Source organism: Chinchilla lanigera, unplaced genomic scaffold (genome assembly GCF_000276665.1).
Source record: "Chinchilla lanigera isolate Chin_1 unplaced genomic scaffold, ChiLan1.0 scaffold00100, whole genome shotgun sequence".
NCBI classification, from domain to species: Eukaryota; Metazoa; Chordata; class Mammalia; order Rodentia; family Chinchillidae; genus Chinchilla; species Chinchilla lanigera.
The window spans coordinates 6,964,644-6,988,737 of NW_004955501.1; the positions used below are offsets into that span (position 1 = coordinate 6,964,644).

The following is a 24,094-nucleotide window of genomic DNA, read 5'->3' on the forward strand; positions in this document are numbered from 1 at the left end:
TCAATGTACCATCAGACATCAGCAATACAGTTATCGCATCTATTCATATATATATTTATATTTTGCCTTCTTTCTTTTTTCTTCTTTCCTATCATCTATTATACGTTTTGAGTTTTACTTATTCTTTGAGGTTCCTACACCAGGGAGACAATATGATGTTTACACATGTAGTTCCTATTTATTTCACTTATGAGTATGGTCTCTAGTATTGTTAACATGACATGGTTTTAATTGGCAGGTTCTGCTAGAGTTGGTCTTATTGCCCAGAAGTTGGGCATGATGCCTTTATGGACCAAGGATGGTCAAAAGCATGCAGTCACATTACTACAGGTAAGAAAGAAACAATATGTGAAAGATCTGTATGTATGGCCAGTTCTTTTTGTGCAGACTTGAGTGGGTGATACTTACATCATGAAACATGTATCTGTATGGGGAAAAGAAAGGTTAATGTTAAATGCACACAGTATTTAAAAACTTTGCTAATGATGGTTTCAATAATGTTCTGAATCTTGCCTGCGCCAAAGCTTTCTGATACTGGTAGTAGAATAACTGGGACAATGGATAAAAAAAAAGAGTATAACCTAACTTCTCATGGATGTACCAGTTGTATTATTGGAAAAAAAATCTCCATCTCTTCTTTTGATGACTGTAAGAATATTCCCCTGTCTGGAGAAGCTGCATTTCGTTCTCTGATATGAGCTATACTTAAATGGTTAAGACTGTGGGCCCTAGGACTCGAATATCTGAGTTTATATCCTGGTTCTGCCACCTACTAGTTGTGTTGCTTAGGGCATTGTGTCTCATCCGTAAAAGATATAATTCTGTTTTGTAAAAGAAATAATTATGCCTCACCTAAGACGTTATTGTGATGACTGCACAAGATGATAAACATCGTGCACTTGACACACAATATTAAAGTCCAAAAAATGTCAGTTGTTGTTTTCTTTATTACTATAGAAAGAGCTTTGATACAGTTTGGGGACCATCACTCCCCAAACCCCTTTGGACACCTCAGTTATTCTTTGGGGTCTACTCTTAGGTAAGTGATTAGACTAGTGGTGATGATTAAAATAAGAGCTCATGCACATTTTTAATGTTAGCAAGGAACAGAGAAAGAGAACCTACATATTCTTCATGTTTTCATTGGCTTTGAATGACCAAGTATAAGACAATGGTCTTAAGCACTATGAAGAATGTTGGGAGCTTTCAGGAAAGACCTGTAGGCTTGTAGCTTAGTATAGCCATTTCAGCAAATGGTTTGACATTATGTGGTAAAGTTTAGGTAGGTGAACCTTGCATTTCCCCTCCTGTATATTAGTATAAAATTTGAACAGGTTTATATTAGGATTTTTTTATCATACTGTTTAGAACAGCATCACTCTTAGTATGTCAGAACTGGAGTGATTCCAGATGTCCATCAGCATAGAATGGGTAAATAAATTGTGGTATAGTCATGTGATGAAATGCTATATTAGCAATGAAAGTAGACAGAATAGAGCAATACAGTGTAATACAGATGGCCTTATAAATAGTGTTGAGTGAAAGAAGATGTAGAAGAGTGCATGTAGTGTAAAGCAGGCAGCACTAAATACATTTATTGAGCAATACTTTCAAAGATAGTAATTCTAGAAAAAATAATTGATTGCCATAAATGTTAGAGTTATTTCTAGGACAGTACTTTTTAAACTTTAGCAGCCTCAGAGTCACCCAGAGGAGTGATAAAGTGCAGAGACTGTGATCTAGGAGGTCTGGCCTGCATCCTCACGGGCTGCATGAACTTGTTACCAAGCTCCTAGGAGATGCTGGCTGTCTAGGGTCCACCCTTGGTGAACTGCCGCTCGGGCATTAAAAGCGGAGGAGATGACTGGGGAGGTGAACACAGTAGCTGTAGTCATATCATCTCTGTAAATACTCATTTTGTTGTATGTTTATATTTTCTGTGTACTAGACTATATTTGACAATTTTTAAAGTTCTTTTCTATGTATTAACATTGTATTTGGGATGAGTAAAGTAACTTTAGGAAACTCCTAATTATCCTAGGACCTCTGTGCAGCTGGTGTGTAATGTTAAAACGTATCTTGGCATATACTTAGTTTTGTTTGTTTTTTTAGGTACAAGATTGTCACGTCTTAAAATACACTTCAAAGGAAAACCATAATGGAAGAATGGCAGCCCTAACTGTAGGCGGGAAAACTGTGTCACGTTTCCGTGTAAGGATATTTTTTCATTCTTACAATGATGCATTTCTTTAGTTTTGTATCTGAATACTTTCATGTCTTATGCTTTTAATTACTGTGCATTACTTGAAACCCAAGTTTATTGGTCAGTTAACTAAGAATTAGCAGAACAGGTTACCACAAAGTTTTAATGAAAAGTAAATGGACTATGCTACCACAACTTGTAAAAACAGCTAACTTGCTTTAATTTGTCTCTGAGGTGAATTACGTATTTGGCAGGAGGAATAAGTAACTTTACTTCTTTAAGCCATAGTGCTTATACATCTGTAAAATAGAGATAAAAATACGATTTAACTAATGTGCCTGTCACAGGATTAGCACATTCATGCTGGCTTGAATCATCAATGATACATGCATGACTGCCCCATTAGGCAGCTTGTATTGTTGGTGGTATAAATGGATCTAATCACTGTATCAGTCTTTTAACTAATAAAATTAGTAAAAAATGCTGCTGATGGGATGGTCATGTATCTACCACTGGTGGTTCAAGCTACCTAGCAGCAAGACAGGTTACAGCCCGACTGTGAATGTGTTAAATGAAGTTTTTCTAGTGTTTCTGTGCTTTAACAGACAGCAGATCTGGTAATTGTTTTATTCCACTTTGTTCCTATGAAAAATTATCTCTATTTGATAACAGCTTCATAAGAAGATTAATTTTGTATATTTTAGTAGGAACTTTCAGTACTGGGGAGAAAGCTATATGTGAACACACATCAAATTTTTCTAAATAAAGCATTTTTTTCTAAGCGTACTGTACCAAAAAATGTTGAATTTGTGATTGAAATTAGAAAAATCTCTAGTTAGTATTCTGTGGTGTATCACTAAAACTAGAAACCTTTATAGGTATAATGATGGTTTTTACTAATGGGTAGCAAAGTGTCTTCAGGTTTACTTATGTCTAAGCAAACTTTTTTCATTGGAAATTGTTCATGAAGTGAAAATAAACAAAAATTAGAATATAACCCATACTGTCCAACTGTCAAAATAAGTAAATACAAAAAAACTCCCAAAAGTAGCAAATGTTTATTGTATGCCTGCCATTTCCTTGTTATAACTTTTATTGAGCACTTACTACATGCCATGTACTTGCATATTAAGACTTTTACATTTATTACCTAAGTAATTTTTTCAGCCTCTGAAGTAAAGCAGTAATGTAACTCACTCAGGACGACTCAGGTAATAATAATGACAGCCTTCAGATCCTTCTTTTTTTTTTTTTTTTTTTTTTTTTTTGGTTTTTTCTGGTACCAGGAATTGAACTCATGATCTTGCGCTTGCCAGGCAGGCACTGTGCTGCCAAGCTAAATCCCCAGCCCCCAGATCCTTCATTTCTTAACTGTTTGTTGATGTTTACCTTTTGGGGACTCAAGCTGATGAGAGAGGAATAAATAAAATAGCCATTCCAATACCATATAAATCCAATAGGCACAGAGCTGGAGACAGCCATTTCTGCTTGGGAAGATCCTAGGAAGTTTCACAGGGGAGGAAAACCAGAAAGGAAAATGAGTGTTGAGGCCATGCCGGTGGAAGAGCATGTGTGCCTGGGAAGAGAAACATGGTGATGTGGCTGCATCTCAGTGCGGGTGTGGGCCAACAGAGAACGTAGTGAAGGTGCAGCCATCGAGGTGACCATGAGGGTTTCTTATAGGCCTCAGGAGCTTTCTGAAGTCTTTAACCTGAGCAGTAACAGATTGTTATCTTGGTTAACAAAAATTAGAAGGATCTGGTTTCAGAGACTACTTTTAGGAAGTTTAAGCAATTAAGAGAGAACTGATAAAAGCTGTTTGAACCAAGGCAGTTACATTTGGATCAAAAAGCAGAGATTTGGAAAAGGGGAGGGAGGGTATGTAGTGGGACTGGGATATGGGATATGCAGGCATAGCAGGGTTTCCAAACCAGGATCTCAATCAGTGCTTGTGCCATGAACTGAGATAGGGACAAGGGAATGGGAGCTTTTGAGGACAGATGTGTTTGAGCAGTTCACAGGAAATCCACCTGGAGTTGTCCTATAAATAATGAAAACTACTCTTCAGTCAGTAGATAGTGGTGGAAATCATATTAATATAAGTAACATAGAATAAATAATTAAAATGTTACAGAAATGATGGTATAATTTCATACTGAAGATTGTGGTCCACATATTTTTTTCTATTCAGCTAATGCTTATAACGTTATCCTCTTGGATGAACGTACAGCACAGCAGAGTGACTTGGATACTATTTTCTTAATGTTGTGGTGGATTGTGACTCACTCAGTTTACATGAACTTTAAAAAGTTCATTTTCCTAACATAGTAAACACTGCAAAGGCCTTCCGTGATTTCTTCATGATAATAACTGTTACACATCCAGAAGACATTTACTACAGTATTAAGGAAAAACTTTGTAAGTGACCTTACTTTAGAAAGGGATATGAATGTAAGTTTCAGAATTCTTTATAAGTAAAGCATTTTTATTTGAAAAGGAAAGAGATTTATTAAGCTAAAAATATACATACTTCCTCTTGCATATTTTAGACCTCAAGGAAACTGCAAATAGATTGGTTATAGAGGGGTTTTTAAAATAATAACTAGGATGTTAAAATATCAAATAGTCAAGCCCTTAAATCAGTTTTATTTACAGTAAGGTTACAACTGTTTTTGTTTTGGCTGGTTTTTGTTTTTTAAGATCAAAAGAATTTATACCTCCAAGAAATTAAACTAGTCTGCTTTGGCAAATTTAGTATGGTATAAATAAAAAATGTTGTGGTACACAGTGTTTTTGAATGAGGAAGTTAAGTGGCCCTAAAAGTAGATTAAATCAGTTTATCTTAGGCACAGAGAAACACTCTCATTGTGGGAAGGATATTGCAAAGAACTATGAAGAGGGGGGAAAACACAACTTCATCGATGGAATGATCCAAGTGTGACAGTGCTGTCAGTCTTAAATTGCCTTTTAAAATCATTTGTTTGGAAGTTTTAGAAAGAGAAAGAAAATGAACTCTTGTCCTGCTTCTGGTTTCAGCTTGAGTATTTGTTTTTTCTCATATTACGACTGTAAGTAAGAAAACAATACTCAATTTTAGTGAAATTGAAAGATAATTAGAAAATGTTACCTTAGTTCTTTTTCTGTTTTAGTAGTTGAGATGTTCATCTTACTTTACAAAAAGAGTAAGAAATTTTTCTCAGAAGCTTCCTGGTAAAACTCAAAAACTGACACTAGTAACATATTATTGCACTTTTTAACCATCAAGTGTAGTATATGAATGTCAAGAATACGTTTGAAGTCCACTCCTATATCTAGCAAGTCTGAATATGTTACATGAGGGGTATAGTTTTCAAGGAGCCACACACTTGTAATGAAAGCTTTTGTGTTTGCCGTGCTGTGGGAGAAGTGATGGTGACCAATGAAGAACAGGGCCTTGATAACTTTGGCACGTGGAAAGCGCAGCTAGAGAGCAGCTGGGAGAGCTTGTGCCCACGCGTGGAGGAAGGAGAGCTTCTCTGGGGAACTGTGAGGGGCGGGGTGGTCGTCAGTGGGCGCAGGGCAGTGCTTCTCCGCGCTCGTTGAGCAGCTTCCCTGGCGAGCCCCAGGGAGATTTCCGGTGGGCAGTGAACTAGTCCAAAAATGAAAGTTCTGTGCTTAAAACCAGTGACATCCAAGTTCAGGTCAAGTAAGGACAACTTAGTAAATAAATTTTAAAGGAATACAAACAGTTCACCCTTTAAACTGAAATTAGCTCTCGGGTAGGAGGGCCAGGCGCTGGCGGAAGTGGCAGCGCTGGCGGAAGTGGCTGCGCTGGCGTCCCCGCAGCCTACAGAGGGCGCAGTGACAGGCCTGGCGCTGACGCAGCGAGGGGGGGTCGTGGACGCCCACTGCGCGGGCGGGGGCGTCACTGCGGACCTGTAATGGCGCTGCTGGTGGAGCACCTGCTGGAGCCGGTGCGCGCGGACAAGCAGATCGAAACCATGCCCTTCTTGGAGGCAGTGTCCCACCTGCTGCCCTTTTTCGATTGCCTCGGATCTGCAGTGTTCACGTCCATCAAGGCAGACCTAAGCCGCAACATCACAAAAATCAGAGCTGTGTATGACACCAACCCAGCCAAGTTCCTGACCCTGCAGAAGATCCTAGAGGTGGAGAAGGAAATGTACGAGACAGAGTGGCCCAAAGTGGGGGCCACGCTGGCGCTGATGTGGCTGAAAAGGGGCCTGCGCTTCATCCAGATCTTCCTCCAGAGCATCTGTGACGGCGAGCGGGACGAGAACCACCCCAACCACATCCGCATCAACGCCACCAAGGCGTACGAGATGTCCCTCAAAAAGTACCATGGCTGGCTTGTGCAGAAGATGTACCGTGCAGCACTCTACGCGGCCCCCTACAGATCCGATTTCCTCAAAGCGCTCTCCAAGGGGCAGAACGTGACAGAGGAGGAGTGCCTGGAGAAGATCCGCCTCTTCCTGGTCAACTACACGGCCACCATCGACATCATCTACGAGATGTACACCAGCATGAACGCAGAGCTCGACTACAAGGTGTAGGCAGTGCCCGCGTGGCGCTGCACGCAGAACCGAGCAAACCTGAATCACTGTGAACCAAGCGCATTAGCCGGTCACGCCCTGCCCACAGCCCCCACCCCAGCCTGGGCTGCAGGAGACAGCCCTGGGGTTTTTTAAGTCTTTTTCTTTTTTAGTTTATTCTAATGGAGCAATAAATAATGATCCTCTTCCAAGTCTGGCTTGCACAACAGCACAGACTGACTGTACACCTGCATTTCAGTGTGATAAGAATCAATTAACCAGCCTGGCTCGGTGGCACATGCCTGTAATCCCAGCTACATGGAAGGCTGAGACAGAGGATCCTAAGTTTGAGCAGAGCCTGGGGCAAGTTAGCGAGATCCTATCTCAAAAATTTTGAAGAGTTTGGGTGCACAACACTTGCCTAGTATTCGAGAGGCCCTGGGTTCAATCCCTGGCACCACAAAAACATAAACGCAAATAAATAAAATTAACGTTTCTAATAAATCAAGTCTTAGGGTTTTGCCTTCCACGCCCCAGGAGCACTGCCCTGGGGGAGCAGTACATTCTTCACATCCTAGGGAATCATTCCTTCCTCTGAGGAGCTGGCTGCATGATGCTTTGGGTATTTTAGGGACCATGAGAAATTTGATTGAAAATTTTGCAGGATCCTTATTGTGGCATTCTTTAAAAGAGCAAACTGGTGTGTGTGCTAGTGCTGATTGCACAGCCCAGCCGCACAGTGCTGTCATTAGAAGCTATCTGCCTTTGGCCAGTCTTTGTTTTTAGGTTTTGTTTTGTTTTGTTTTGTTTTAATAGCTGAAACCAACCAGCAAGACTTTGATAACCAAGGGGTTATCTTTGCAAGCTACTGGGCACAAAAAATTGACCAGTGATGACTGTCTGCATTCGTGTGCATAATTATTTTCCTCAGGGACAGCTCTTCCAACCTAAGAAACAAGTGAATTTCTGGAGAAGGAGAAATGTGCCCTCTGGCTGCAGAGACTCAGGAGCCCCTTCCCTGCATTAATGATCCTTCCTAGCACTTAAAAAGAGCTTGTATTTTTTTAAAATATTGGGGCAAACCAAGCAACCCCATAAGATTTGATGTGTGTTTAATAACAAACCCAATGAGGAAGAATGGATGGTTTTTATGCAGAAACTAAATGATCCTTAATAAATAAATAAATATCTATTTTGGAATCACAAAGAAAATAAAATAAAAAACTGAAATTAGCAAGTAACTTGTGTTCACTGAGGGCACACAGTGTTCTGCAGAAAGAGGTGTATTTTGGTTCACAGTTTCAGAGGTTTCATTCCATTGCTTTTGGGCTTGTGGTGAGACTTCTTCAACATGTCAGAGAACATGTGGTGGAGCAGTGCAGCAGACAGGAGGCAGAGAGAGCACCAAAAGGGCTGAGAACAATATGTACCTTCCAGGTTGTCCCCTGTGACCTACTTCCTCCAACTAAGGTGCCACCTCTTACAGTTTCCAGCACCTCCCAGTACTTCATTTCATTATGAAGTCACAATGAAGTCATCAGTTAATTTAATTATGAAGTCATCAATTCATGGATGAGATCAGAGCCGTGATGGAATCAGGTCCCCAAAGCTTGCCCCGCCCCCATGTTTGCTAACCTGAGCTTTTCGAGAGCAGTTCAGCTCCAAACCGTAATGGTGGTTAGGTTTCTTACGCTGTTGCTATTAGTGCTTTTTAAAAAAATTATTATGAATTACAGTGGTACCTTGGTTCACAAACTTCATTCCCATGATTCTGGTTGCAAATCAGATTGGATGAGAACCAAATCAGATTTCCCCATAAGGTCCACATTGAACATAACCATTGAATTTGATTTGGTTCTCGTTCAATTTGGTATATGACCAGAATCATGGAAAGAATTAAGTTCATGAACTGAAGAACCATTATATATTTGTTTTCAAAATAGTTAGCTGCCTGTGAATTTGTTCATCCTCAGACTAAGTTGAGATATATATTTTAAGTTTGTCTTTTATAATAAATAGACTTGATGATGGAGGCCATGCACTGTCTGGCCACAAATACAGGAATGCTGCATACCGAGAGCAGGTTGTGCAGGAGATTGAAAAGGTAGCTGGAGTTTTTAATTCCAGCTACTTAAGAGGCTGAAGCAGGAGGGTTACCAGTTTGAGGCCAGTGGCCTGGGTAGCATAGCAAGATCCTGTCTCTAAATAAAATTTGAAGAAAAGACAGGAAAACGGCTCAGTGGTAGGGTGCTTTTCTAGCCTGTGCAAGGTTCTGGGTTCATTGCCCAGTACTACAAATAAATGCAGGTGGAGTAGGTTGGCAAGACAAACTTCATACCGGGGTAGACCTGTAAGTAGGTAAGAATGAGATCATGAAGACAGTAATTGGAATATATGTAGGGTATAGAGTTGTTGTAAGGAGCAGTGTGCTCTGGCAAGGCTGTTTGGGAAGGGATCAGTAAATTTAGCTGGAGCCAGAACTAGAAACATTTAAAAGAATTGTTATGAGCTGGGAGGTATAGGGTAGCAAGACAAATGCGAGTCAGGAGGGGTGTAGACAGAGACGGGTATGTATACATTGAGTATCGGGGCCCAACTGCAACTGCTTTATGGTTAAAAGGATAGTTGAGGGAGAGAAAACAGCAGGAAGACAGACATACCTTTGTTGATGAAAGGTACTGTCCACATCAAGAAACAATGGTAAATAACTTTTTTGACAACTCTATAGCAATCTGTATCAAGTCTTTAAAAAAATTGATGGGGATAACCAGGACATTATTATAAGGAAAATTAAATATGCATAGTTTTATTTTTAAGGTTATAGTGATATTTACAGTAGAAGGAGAAAAGTGGGGGTGAAGGGAACAGACAGCAGAAGTGGGGTATAGCAGGAACTAAACCAGATACCACCCTCAGTAAGATTACTTTTTGGTGCATTTGGGGTAGAGTTGGGAAGTTGTTGTATAGAATACAAATCAGTAAAATGGATATATCACAATGGCTGGGGATAAATGCTTTGAAGAGTAATAAAAAGCTGAGCAGGTAGCAAGTGACAAAAATAGTACAATTTTAGATAGGAAATGTAAGTTCATATTAAGATGGAAACCTGAGAAATTAAAGAAGCAGGTCATCCAAAAATCTGGCAGAAAAGCCCAGCAGGCAAAGGAAATAGTACATGCAAAGAACATGAAGGTGGTGTTTGATATGCTGTTACACAGTATGCGAGTAGGTTTTAATTTTTTTTATTTATTTATTTGTTTTGCTTTGTTTTGTTTTCCAGTACCGGGAATTGAACTCACGGCCTTGCGCTTGCCAGGCAGGTGCTGTGCTGCTGAGCTAAATCCCCAGGCCCTGGGAGTAGGTTTTATCTGAGAGGAGAAGATGAGGTCAGATTGTCTGGAACCTTGTAAACCATAGACGTGGGGCTAGATTCTACTTGATGTGGAAGGCACCACAGAGACATGGTATGGCTTGAGTTTTAATATGGTCATAGCAGACTGTAAATTGAGAATGGACTAGGAATGTGGAGGCTTGGACCAGTCAGCAGGAAATAATCCAGGAAAGATGATAGGGTAAGGTGGGGTGGGGTGGGGAGAAAAGGTTGCTGTGGGCTGTATTTTTATTTTTTATTTTTTGGTACTGGGAGTCAAACTCAGGACCTTACGCTGACCAGGTAGGTGCTTGTGCCCCTGAGCTATATCCCCGGTGTGGGCTGTATTGTTAAACAGAATTTGTGGGACTTGCTGATGAATGGTGAGTGGGATGTGAAGAGTCAAGGGTGACCACAGTATTTCTGGCCCAAAGAACAGAAGTTGCCATTTATTGAGATATGGAAGAGCAGGTTTGGGAGGAAGTTGAGTCAGTTCTAGACTGTTAAGCTTGAGTTGTTGTTTGATGTTGATGTGCATATAATGGATTGGCAGTTGGATATGTGAAAATATCCAGAGTGGAATTTGACATTGAAATTAGTATGAAGTCATTCACGGTATGTATGTGAAAGCTGAGTAGTGATGAGACACCGAATGAAAGTCTTCCAGGGAGAGTGGCCACCTGTGTCAGGCATTGCAGATGGATGCAATGAAGTGATAGCTGGCCTGTGTATTTGATGTGCGGAGATCATTGGTTACTTCCGCGGCACTTTCTGATGAGTGTCAGGGTCTGAAAGCGCCTGATTAAAGTGAGTTCGGAGAATGGGTGGAGAGAAGGTAGACTCAGCAGGGTTCTCAAGGAGCATTACTGTAAAGGAGAAACAAAAATTAGCTAAAGAATGTATGGCAAAGGAAAAGGTTGGGACATGTTCACGTACTTACTGAAACTTCTGCTAGAAAAGGGGAAACTGATTTAGAAGAAAGGGAAGTTTCAGGAGGGAAGCCATTGAATAGGTGAGGAGGTAGGAGTGAGTCCTTCCGGTAAGAGCAGGGACAGTCCATCTTCCAGTGTGGTTCACAGCCCCAGTTCAGCAGAGTCTCATGAAGTGCTTAAAAAAATACTGATGCCTGCCTGCCTCCCTTCCTCAAGCAGTGAAATTGGAGTCTCCAAGCAGAGGCCCTTGGCATTGGCGTTTCCTAGAAACTCCATGTGTGTCTCTTCACAAGAAGGTGGTTGGAATGATGACTGTGTATGAGTGCTGGGACGGGAGGTGCCTTGTTCAGTGGTAAGAACATGCGGAAGTTCTCTTCCCTCTGGAAGAGTGTTAGAGGCTTCAAATGAGGATGTGACATGATTGCCTTCAAGGGTATGAGAAAAATCTAATCAAGGAAATAAGGTTGGTCAGGCCACATTTGGAACTCATGTGATCCATCATGTTTTCTTCTAGTTGCTTAATGGAGGTGCAGAGTAAGTGTATTACTGGTTTCCTAGGGCAGGGGTTCTTGATACAATGTTGTGAGAACTCAGATCTGAGCAGAGCACAGCTCTGCCTCCTTCCTTACAGAACAAAGCCCTTTTCCCAAACATGGTCCACATGGTGAGACCCTAAGTACTGAGGTTATTTGTTCATAGAAATGCAGTGGATTATAGCTGTAAATCTTACATTTAAATAAGGAGGATTGAGTGTGCTTTGTACAGTAAAGAGATAAGAGTATGCTTAATTTTTTTCTGGTGTGTTAATATCTTGGTTGGATGGATGTATATTCAATGCCACCTCTAGTATTTAACATGTTACTTATATGTACTGCTTTTCCTATAGAAATCTGAACCTGTATTGGAATTTTACCGAGAACTTGGATTGCCGCCAAAACAGAAAGTTAAAATCTTTCATGTAACAGATAATGCTGTAATTAAACCAGGTAATCTGAGGTCAGGGAACAGAGGGTGGTAAAAATATCCAAATATGTGATTTGCTTTAACACCACCCCTTTCAGTAATAAAGCTGAATCCAGAATACAAAGTGCCAAATACAGGTGCTTATTTTTAAGTATAAAAACTGTATCTGTTTTAATCACTAAGAACAAACAAGACCTTGTGTCTTTTAAGTGGAAGAAGCTGTAAAGGACTCTTTGTTTCTCATGAAACAGGGAGGAACACTTTTGTTTTTAGTGTAAAGAGGGTTTCACATTTAGAAAAGCTATTCTAAATAAATGTACTAACTTTTAAAATTTGAGGTTCATTGTTTACAGGCTGGAATTTTGTTAAGTGAAGAAAACTAAAGTCTCCCTTAGTTAGGAAATACAGCCTGAAATGGGAGAGTGCCTACTATACAGCTGTATGTCATATATTTTTAAATTCAGTGTACTTGCCACACTAACCAACACTCATCAAGCTTGGATGTTTACTAGTAGGAATAGTGTGTTGTCACAGGAATCATTCATTTTGACCAGCACCACTTGGGCCCCTGGAAGGTGCTGGCCCATCTGCCAGGCCCGGTCTGGTCTCCAGCACCATGTGCCTTATATGAGGATGTCTTTCTTTAGCCTACACATAGTCAATTAAAAGACCTGTCTATTGAATAGTTTCATTGTTTGGGTGTTTCTAATGTTAGTATAATTGAAGAAGACAGTCTCCTGTTTTTTGAAATCTGATAGCTAAAAGGGTTATTTGATGTAGTTTATGTTAATGAAGTTATTTCTGTGCTGATAAATTTCATACTGACTATCTTTTCTTCTCGTAAAGGCACACCTCTTTATGCTGCTCACTTTCGTCCAGGACAGTATGTGGATGTCACCGCCAAAACGTAGGTCCTCATAGGGGTTCTCTTTTCCTTTTCGTTTCTTCGTTAACTTAAAAAAAATAATTGAATTACCAAGTCAGTGAATAAAAGATAAATGTTCTCACTCGTAATTCTAATCTGTGGTCTGGTCACTAACGGTACTGGTTTTTAAATTATACTAAATTAGTTTTATATGAAAATTTCAGGCTGCAGCCTTTAGACTGAGATGTATGGTTCTTGACGTGGAGCTAAAAGAAAGCTCACAATACATAGATTCTTTGTGTGTTAGGCCCATTTCTGTTTTGAAGACGAAGGAAGACATACAGTTTGATGGTGAAATACACATGAGAAGTATTGGTAGAATTCTTTTGAGATTTTGTCTGATCTAGTTTTAGCTGTTCTTTCCAATTATAGGAAATGGTTAAATTAGTAACATTTTATAGTATTTCAAAAGTGATGGTTGTGTTTGACTCCTAAAGCATCTATGCTAAAAGCCTACCGAAAAACTAGAAGTCACATTGTGCAGTAGGTCTCTTCAGTTGCAGTATACTACTCTTCAGTATTACATAAGTTAGACTTCTTCCATGAAAGTGGAATTCTTTTAATTCTTTAACAAGGTTTAATTTGGTAGAAATCGATATTTTTCACTGTAAGAGAAATGCTGTCTATGAGTCATATTTAGCCTGGGCAGTGGCATTTTTGATACTGCAGCTTTTTATTACCATTTCTGCCAAATTGCTTAGCATTGGCTAGATGATCTCCAGGAAACATTTAGATCTTTGAGAAGTAGCTTTTTAAAAATTGGTTGAGGTTACTTCACTATAGAACTTAAAATAAGTTAAATTCATATCTATGCTGATATTGAAACTCTTTAGTATAGGTTATTGGAATTCACATGACCTAGAGTAAACAAAACTTCACTGTCAGCTATTGTCCAATTCTACTGTTCTTGCACATAAGTCATAATTTCATTTGTCTTTTTGCCTTAATTTTCTTCTTTGTTACATGACAGTATCTACGATGGTGTTCTGAGGTACTGTAGGGGATGGTCTTAGGATCATCAGAGTGGTTGTTTGTTATTTTGTTTGTTTTTGGAGACAGGGTCTCACTATGTAGTGCAGGTTGGCCTTGAACTCACTTATGTACCCCAGGCTGGCCTCAGACTCACAGTGATATTCCTGCCTCAGCCTCCCAAGTGCTGGGATTATAGGTGTGTGCCACTTTACCCAGTGGTTGTTTTTTTGAGTAGCTTCTATCTAAAGAAACTAGATGAATGCCAACATTAGTTTGCTTAATACAGTTGTATGTTATACATTCATTTCCACTCTGTTACTGTTTAATTTAGAAAATAGGCCATTGCAGAAGCTGCTAGATACCATTACTTTGTTCAGCTATTTAGAAGTGAAGCAGGACATTGGTAGCAAGGAAGGGCCTCTTTTTAGAGAAATTATGAACTTCCAGCTTTTTTTCTACTTCCCATTGTCATGATCTTGTCCCTAGTTACTTTAGCCCCTGAAATAATTTGGTTTTTGCTGTTTGTCCTGCTTTCATTTTCAAGAACTCAGAATATTAAAAATTTAATGCTTTGGTTTGGTTAGTTGGGAAGGTGTGTTACGTGTTGTGAATCAGATTGTTTTACTTTCTAATTTCTGAATTATTACATGTAATAAAGTACCTCACAATAATTCTGTTCATTTATACACAGTTGGTATTTTGTGAATTGCATTGACTATTTTACAGAACAAACGGGATATTCTGAGAAGGCATGCAGAGTCAGAGGCTGTTGTTCACTGATGTTCGTGGCCAAGCTTGTGACTAGCTTAGGTTAGAGCCTAGCTTTTCAAATGCCTGTGCTTACTAAATGCTTTCATCTCCTGCGCTGCTATTGAGTTTCCTTGGCTTCTTTTTTTAGTTCTTTTTAAAACTACGGCTTTCCTGTGAGGAGAAAGTGAAAGGGGAAGTTGTTTTATTTTGTAAAGTCAAGTAATATTCCTAGAAAACACGCTTGTGTAAAGCTATATGCCAGCCTCAGACTAGACAGCTGCTAACAGCTGGAATTACAGCCTTGGAATTTAACGTAGTGACAGTTACCTCTGGAAGAGAAGGGAAGGGCCCCTGTTTGAGAAGATCCTCACTATTGCTTGGGCTACAGTGCAGTGGTTTGATTTGACTGCATAAAAATGGGGGATCACCTCACACAAAATACGGTGTTCTGGTATGCAAACCCTTATGTGGAATTACCTGAGTCAGACTTCTTCCGACTTCTTTCTTCTGACTCAGGAATTACCTGAGTCAGATTAAATTGGATTTTATTTAACTTTTGTTAAGTGTTTCCAGGGACTATACCTCTTGTAGCTGGCATGTTGTTATATCTGTAAGAAGCTTTTAAGTGCTTCTAAATTTATTGGGCTCTTCTCATGTGGAGCTTGGTTTGAATTCCCTCAATGTAGCATGAGCTCCTCAGCCGCATCTCAGCTCCAGCTGCTGCCACCCTTTCCCTTTGCCCCTGATGTCCCAGAGTTGTGATCTGTATGGACGTGCCGCGTGCATGTATGTGCATATGGTTGCTCTTTCTTTTCCTTTTATTAAAACTCTTGTATGTTCTTCCCTGATGCGTCTTATTTTGGGGACAGCTCTCCTAGCCTAGAGTTTGTGTCTTTTTCAGCCAATGCAAATATTCTTTCCCCTATTAAACTGTAAATGGAACCATCACTTGAGTGTAGGCTCTGTGTTCTGTCCTCCTTTATCACTGTAACTCACTCAGGGCCAGAGATTTTCTAGTTTGTCCTCTATTTCCAGGCCCTGTTCGGAGACCTCTGGGCTCTGTCTTGATTGTTAATCTTGTTACAACTACAAACATGTTAAAAAAAGAACTGTGTGGTGCCATGGTTAGGGTGGGGAGAGGACGTGAATTTGCAGGCTGCAGCAGAGGCTTTCTCAGTTGACAGAGCTCAGGCTCTCCAGAGGGGCTGCTGACTGTGCGCCGATGCCCTCCAGAGCTCCTGGGAATTCTACCCAGTTCTTGGGATATGGGTGCTGTGGATCTGGGCCCATACTGTGGGCCACAGGACTAGAAAAAAGTCCAGCTCATCGGTTAAACTGGTTTTTTCCCCTACTCCTGTACCCAGTGCAGAATTCAGAATGGCCTTCTTTCTTTAACTCTGATCAAGTTGTGAGATGCAAACATCTGTTTAAAAGTAACCAACTTAAATTAATCCCGTTTCAAAGAACATTGCCAATAAAAAATGAGCCTCTTTGTTACTCACATTTTAGCATAAAATTGAAAATTTATCTATGTAGTAATTTGCTTCATTTTGTTTCCATTAGCAAAGAAAATTTTTACTTGTTAATCTGTACTTATATTTTGGATGTTTCAAATTTTTTCCATAGATTCTTAATTTTAATTGCTAGGTTAAAAACAGTTTAGAAATAACTAATCAGATTAATTTTTAAAATGTTAAAAAGGAAAAACACTGTCAATCTCAAAAATACATCATTACTGGGATCTTTTTACCTCAAATGTAATTGTCTGTAGGCATTTTTTTAAAAATGGATTAATGACCAATAGCAGCAGCTTCTTGAAGGTTTCCTTAAAACTTTTAAATGTTCTTTTTCTAAATATTGCAGTAGAAAATATGCTTGTATCAAAAGATACATCATGTTTGCCTGTACTAAATTTGACTAGAGTTCTCTAAATAAATAAGTAAATTTATCAGTTCAACTTTGGGGTGTGAGGTAAATGTTTACCAGAGTTCATTTTAATTTTTCTTTTATACCAGAGATAGTTTTTTATCTAAAGGTTCTGAGAATACAAGTTCAGTTTAGATTACATGGGAAATATTTTTACGTCTTATAATTAAAATATCTGGTAAAGTAGTTTTACAGTTTCGTTATGCTCTTAGTAGATAATAAGACCCAGTCTTTGAGATGTGGCAGTCTCATGTAACTCATTCATAGTGGAAAGGTAAGCTAGCATGTATACCGATAGCTGTCCCCCACCTCCACCCAGCTACACTGCTAATCCTTATGTTCTTTTTCTGCAATAGTGACTATGTTGTAACTTCTAATAGATGATCCCTCGGGGTCTACTCTTTTCCCTTTCTGTTAGTCTCAACTTTAAGGACAAAACAGCTTTAGATACTGTGTGAGTATAAACAGTGTGTGACTCTCAAGTCTGTCCTCAACATAGGCTATTTGGCTGGGCATAGTGTAGCTGGGCGTGGTGGTGCATGCCTGTAATCCCAGCACTCAGGAGGCTGAGGCTGGAAGATTGCCCTGAGTTCAAGGCCAGCCTGAACTAATAGTGAGACCCTGCCTCAAAACCAAAAAACAAACAAAAAAACCATAAGCTGGTTTCTTTTTGTTTTGTTTTGTTTTGTTTTGTTTTGTTTTTTTCTGGTACTGGGAATCGAACTCACGACCTCACGCTTGCCAGGCAGGCGCTGTGCCGCTGAGCTAAATCCCCAGCCCCCAATAGGCTGTTCAGCTAATTTTTTCTACTGAACACTGGTACTGCTTATTATAATAAATGGTTTTTTAAAGAATAAGAAAAAATGAGAAAAGAATGAAACAAAGAACCAGCAAAAAGAAAACTATAAAAATGCATTATTCCGTGTTCAGGAGGAAATGGTAGGACTCAGTGTCGAAGACTGGAAGGACAGAGTGTGGTGTTGTGCCTGTCACAGTGGGTGCTGAGGGCCTTGTACCTGCCCCGTGTCTTACTGAGCTTTGAATCATGACAGTAGCATGATGGGAACTTTTCTCTGCTTGTCTGGAATTCTTTAATTTTTTATTATTTAAATTTGAAGCTCTTATTGAGGTCAGAAGACAGTTTATTCAGTTTTGTAAAAGATTGTTTTTCTTTCTGAAGAAAGGATAATCTAAAAAAATCTTACCTGTAAGCTTGGGCTAACCTATAGATTTCCCATCATAACCTTATTACTTTAAAGTTGCCAGTTTTCCTTATATTATTACTGCCTTTTTGATCAAAATAGAAAAATGTCACTCATCTCAATAGTGTTTTGCTTGGTGATAAAAAATTAGGGATATAGGGTATGAAAGACTCTGCCTTTCTGTATTTATTGAGATTGATTGGAGTTAGCTTGGGCTTTTCGTAAAATATCAAAATGCATAAAGAATACTGTTCCCGTCAAGCTCTTCTTTTCTAGTGGCATTGGGAATTGAACCCAGGGCCTTCACAGTGAGCTACATCCTCAGCCTTTTTTTATACTGAGACAGGATCTTGCTCAAGCTAGGCTGGATTTGAAATTGTGATCCTCCTGCCTCAGCCTCCAAAAATTCTGAGATTACAGTTGTATGCTGAGCTCCATCAAAGTCTTAAAGGTTTAAAAGTGAGGTGCGTGCTTCAGAGAGCAGGGCTCTATGGACTTTATGCCTTGTCCCACACACTGTCGGTGAAGGCGCCTGCACACCCTCAGAACCCACCACGGGTTCGCTACTCTTGACCTGCAGATGTTCGCTGTGCTCTCAGGAAGGACAAATGGAATGTGGTGCCTTCAGAACCCTATTCCCATCCAGCTCTCTGCACTTTTAGTTTTGCTTTGTTTTTAATAACTGTACTCACTGGCTGTTCAAGACAATAAATTTGTAAACATGCTAGTAAAATCGTTTTGAAAATGATTAGATTTATAAAGGGGCATATTGTCTGAAAAATAATCCCTCTTAAATCAAAGTGACTGTTTCTAGCTAAAGGCTGGAATTTGGAGGGTGATGTTTTAAGGTGATATTTTGTTGTTTTGTTGCTTAATTTTATACTAGGTATCTGTAATTGCCTGTCTGTGTAACTATGAGCAGAATTTTTTTTTAACCCACAGTTAGCAAAATTAAGTCCTGATAAAAGATAATCTAGGGGAGTAGCTAAAGGCATTGGTCTCTCAGTAGCTGTATGATCTAGACAGCTTTTATTATTTCATCATTAGCATAAGAGTAATTATACTACCAACTCTATAGTCTTGTTATAAAAATTGTTGAGACAACACATAGGAAGTATGCGTAGCACAGTGGTGGGAAGTCTATGGCGCATGTGCCACAGCTAGCTAGCTGTTCGTTATCATTGTTAGCTCTGAAAGGTTCACCATCACTGGCCTAGAACATAATAAATGCTCAGGAATGTTGGCTGCTATCACCCATATTCATCTCACTGCTTTTGTTTCAATTTTAAAGGGAAAATTCTGCATTTTTCTCAGTAGAAAATACTCCTTAAATGAACAGGAAAATACTTTTTTTTTGTTTTTTTTGAGACACGGTTTCGCTATGCAGTTCAGGCTGGCCTTGAACTCACTTTGTAGCCCAGGCTGGTCTCAGACTGGCAATGATCTATCCTCCTGCCTCAGCCTCCCAAGTACTAGGATTACAGGTGTGCGCCACCATGCCCAGCTAATATTTTTTTTCAGTTAGATTTTATTGGTACATTGTAGATAACATAATGAACACATTAGTCATAGAAGATTTGTACCTGTACATGGTATAACTGGATTCTTTTTTTCCCCATTTTTCTACCCTCTCTTCAAATCCTCCCCATTTAGAAAAGCTTTGTTTCCATTCATTCTTTTCTCAGTTTTTTTACTTTTCCCTTCTTTCCTATCCCCCACCCCCACTCCTTTGTTCTCCTCTGCGTTTGAACATTTTCCTCCTATTTCACAATACCTGTTATATATTTTGGTCCTTATTTACATTTTCAGTTTGTCACACCAGAGAAACAATGTGGCATTTACACACGTGTCTGGTTTATTTCACTTAAGAGTATGGTCTCAAAGTGCATCCATTTTCCTAGAAATGTCTCAAGCATATCCTTCTTTATGGCAGAGTAGTGCTCCATTGTATTAAATAAAAAATCCACATCTTCTGTATCCATTCTTCAATTGATGGGCATTTGAGTGGTTTCCAAGATTTGGCTATTCCAAACTGTGCCGCTATAAACATGAGTATACATACTTTGCTGTGGTATGATGCTTTTAATTCTTTTGGAAAGATACCAAGGAGGATGATAGCTGGGTCAAATGGAACCTGTAGTCCTAATTTTCTAAGGAATCTCCACAGTGATTTTCCACAGTGGTTGCACCAGTCTACAATCGACCAACAGTGGAGAAGGGTCCTTTTCCCTCTCAGCCCTGCCAGCATTTGTTATTGGCTGATTTCTTGATGGTAGCCATTCTTTCTGGGGTGAGATGGAATCTCAGTGTTGTTTTAATTTGCATTTCTTGAATGATCAATAATGTTGAACATTTTTTCATGTATTTGCTGTTTCTACTTCTAGATCTAAGAAGTGTGTATTCATCTCAGATGCCCATTTTTGTATTAGGTCTTTAAATTGGGGGAGGTCAGATTTTTTTGAGTACTTTATATGTTCTCAATAGTAATCCTTTGTCTGAGGAACAGTGGGCAAAAATTTTTTCCCATTGTGTGGGCTGTCTCTTCTTTCTGCTGGTGGTTTCTCTTGCTGTGCAGAAGTTTTTTAATAAGATGAGATCCCAGTTGTTGATTCTTTATGATAGTTCCTGTGTGATTGAGGTGTTATTCATGAAGTCTTTGCCTACATCTGTATCTTCGAGTTCTACTTATTCTATTTTCCAGCAGGTTTAGTGTTTCTGTTTTAATATTTAGATCTTTGATACATTTTGATTTTAGTTTAGTGTGAAAATATTTTTTAAATGGATAGAAGTCTTTAGGTATTCATTTTTGATATTTTGTAGTACATCAAGTTATGGCCTTACTTTAAACTTTTATATAGCAAAGTAGTTTTACAAAACACTGTTAAGTAATTTTAAAATTCCATACTATGCATTACATGTAGAGTTTATAAACTAATGAGAATACCCTTGAAATAGCCTCATGCCTCTGATTTGCTAGAATATTTTTATGTTTTTGTTCTAATCTGATTCTCAAGAGACAATATGACTTGGGTTGCAATCACAGCCAGATGCTTCCATTTGCCAGGGATTTGACCTTGGGCAAATGGCTTAACATGTCTGGATTTAGATTTTATTATCTTTCACATGAGGGAAGGCTACTAAATACACCCCAAAAACTTTCGGAAATGTAGTCTGCCAGTTTTCCAAGTGACACATCTCACTCTTATGTATACTAATAAAGAACTAATACATGATGACAGTTTCACAGCGTAGGACAGTATGGTTTTCTAATCTGCTGAAGAATATCATATGGCTGAAAATCTTCTGAAAGCTCTTTTGTCCTTTCATAATATTGCAGAACTGGCTATTCAAATTTTTGGTTTTTGAGAGGAACAGACTGCTCTTAGAAGAACAGATGTGGTGTTCTGGGTTCATTTAGGACAACCGAGAAGTCAAAGGAATCACTGCCCATGTGACTTTTTGTACTATGCATGAGCTAGATTTGATGTCAGAAAAGCTATGGACAGTATACTCGAAGCAGTGTCTGGTTAATAAAAATGGGGAGCTTATGGTTTTTAACTAGAAACTGAATTCCTGCATTTCAGGTCGTCGTGTCACAGACTTGTCTGGGAAAGTTACAGCATAAAGACATTCCATGTCTGCTTCTAACCATATGTGAAAAGATTACAAAGCAACTGGGAAATTCACCATGACTGTGTGCTCAGCCGCCGTTTGTCACTGATCAAATAGATTTACACAGCAACACTGAATTGGGTAGAAATTGACTGTGAAACATTATAGGGATCTTCAGTAGACTTTGAGATAAGTGGAGATCAGATTAAGTAGTTAACATCTGAGTGAGTTATCTAAAGAGAAGCTGTAATTAAAGATGAAAGTGTTTGTTCCATATTAGTTTATCCTGAGTTAAAAGCTGATCCTGAGGGAGACCGTGAGTAGCTAGTAAGCCTTTTACATACCTGTTATTTATTTTGGTAGAAACTCCTTGTTTATTGGAGTTTTTTGTTGTTGTTCTAAAACTAAGGGCATACAATTGAATCTAAAACATAAAGCCTGAGGCCCTATAAGAGTAATAGTTGGAGAGGAAGTGGATTGCAGAGAGCAGATGGTGGGTATGAGTGGACAGTATTGTTTTCCAGAGATGGAAATAATGGAGGAGGGAGGAGGCTGGTGAGACCAGTAGTGAGGAAGAGACTTAAGTGTAGGGCTTTTGGAGGGAATTTTCAAAGGACTAAGAACAGATGGGACTCGGAGTGGTGTGCAGTCACTCCTCATCTCACGGACATGTTATTTTGTCTCCAGTATACAGTTATATCCAGAAGTATGCAGTGAAAGGCATCGCCCCACAAAGTGAAAAAATATGATGGCTTTGTATGTGGACCTGTTATTGTTGACATTTGGGCACTTGTCTCAAAATGGCAAGTACTAAAATTTGCATAGTTATCTATAGAGATTTATAGACCACACTGGGAAATACTAAGTTGTGCATTTTCTACTGCAGGATTCTAAGAGTCACCCCTGTGAGCTATCCCACCTTCCCTTTTCTTTATGCCAGCTTAGCATGCCTGTTCCGTAACATTTGGAGACTGTCCTACAAAAGGAAGCTAGCCCTCTTTCTTGCCGTGACACAGCAGTAGCCCGTGACAGATTTTATTCTGTCTTCTCTAAGCCAGACACTTGGGTAAATAATGCACAGTTGTTGCCCATCATGTATTTCCCCAAGAGGAAACGGGCTGAGAAACAAGTCATTAGTCTTCTAAATTACATAATTCCTCTGAATCTTTTTATGACTTTTTGATTGAACAAGTATAATTACTCTAAATAAAGTTGAGATTTCTAACATTGTGCTCTTCTTGATTTGGTTTTGAATTTATTTGGTTTATTTCTGTTGGCATTAATTAAAAACTAGAATAGGTAAGGGTGAGTGACAAAGCCTGTGTGTTGATGTGTTGTGTATAATTTTCAGTTAGTTAAAATTTTATTTTATTGACCTGTGAAACATATTTGAAATGTGCCTAGGTATTCTAAAGAGTTCATTTCTTATTTTTGTTTTATTTTTTTCTCCAGTTGGGTGACAGCTGAGGGAAGTAAGAGTGTGTATACCTGTACCACCCATGATCAACAGGTGCACTCTATTCTTCCTAAGCTGAACTAAACCAGTAATTTGTTGTGTCATTTGGCTTTTATCCTATTGTTTAAAGGCTATTTATCAACGAGGTTCCCATTGTACACAGTGTAACTACATGATGTATTCTAGAACTAGATTGAAGAACAGTCTGTAATTAGCTGACAGTTAATTAGCACTTTCAGGATACCGCTTTCATCTTACTATCATTTACTCTTAAATTGAGCTCAGTTATCTTCTCTAATTTACCTAGCATGCATTTTATTGGTGCTCTCACTCAGGCTGTCTTTTTAAGTAAGAGGTGATCAGTTTGAGAACTCAGAAAGTCCTAGCAAACTTGCTACCAAGAATGACCAATGTTTGAATGTGGTATTTTTAGAACATGTTCGTTTTAGGCTTATATTGTCAGCCCTTCCCTTTCTCCTTTTTCTCCGCCTGTGTTATTTGCTAAACAATTGCAGAGGGCTAAATGACTCTTTAGGTATTTCTTTTTTTATTTTTAAATTGCCAAGCTTTTTCCTTTGCAAGGATACTCTAAAATTCATTAAGTGGAAATATTTGTTAAATTTTTGAAATATAATTTCAGTGAAGTGGGCTGGGGATTTAGCTCAGCGGCAAAAGCGCCTGCCTGGCAAGTGCAAGGTCGTGAGTTCGGTTCCCGGTACCGGAGAAAAACCAAAAAAAATAAAAAATAAAAAAAAAATTTCAGTGAAGTGTTTGTCATAGCTTTTCCTCACAGATGTTATAGAAATACAGAAACATGTTAAATTTTCTGTTTTAGCTTTTGATGAAGACTAAGCATTATTTTGAGTTTCTGTGTACATACCATTAGAGTGTGTTCAGTTGATTAATGGGAATAAAGTGATGTAAGCTACATTTAAATTATTTACAAATAACTTTTGGTGTGTGGATTGATAATACATACCTGTTAGGTTCTCAACATAATTTATGATTGTCTTTGTATTGAATTCCTGACTTATCTGAAACATACTGTTTTAGTCATGTGGGCTTTCTTCAGTCCATTCCTCTCTGATACTTCTGTGTTAACAAATGCATAGCAGTGTTCTTGTGAAAGTAATGTGGTTTTCTTTCTCTTCTGCCCCTTTGCGTAATTGGCTGGCTTTGTTAAGGTTAGGAACAGTTACATTAAAAATGTTAACATGTTCTCTAGTGAAGGGTCAAAGAAGTCATTTTAAGAGT

The 24,094-nt window shown here is 38.9% G+C and overlaps 1 protein-coding gene and 1 pseudogene across 1 annotated transcript in view; both read left to right on the forward strand.

Annotated features, from left to right (window-relative positions):
- The window catches only part of Mrpl3 (mitochondrial ribosomal protein L3), a 40,337-nt gene that overhangs the window by 2,799 nt on the left and 13,444 nt on the right, over positions 1–24,094 (forward strand). The window contains exons 3-6 of the mRNA XM_005406841.2: positions 239–330; positions 2,113–2,211; positions 11,921–12,020; positions 12,844–12,904. Of these exons, the coding sequence (XP_005406898.1) occupies positions 239–330; positions 2,113–2,211; positions 11,921–12,020; positions 12,844–12,904 (352 nt within the window). The remainder of the gene's footprint in view (positions 1–238; positions 331–2,112; positions 2,212–11,920; positions 12,021–12,843; positions 12,905–24,094) is intronic.
- Positions 3,493–8,506, forward strand: LOC102008645 (annotated as a pseudogene).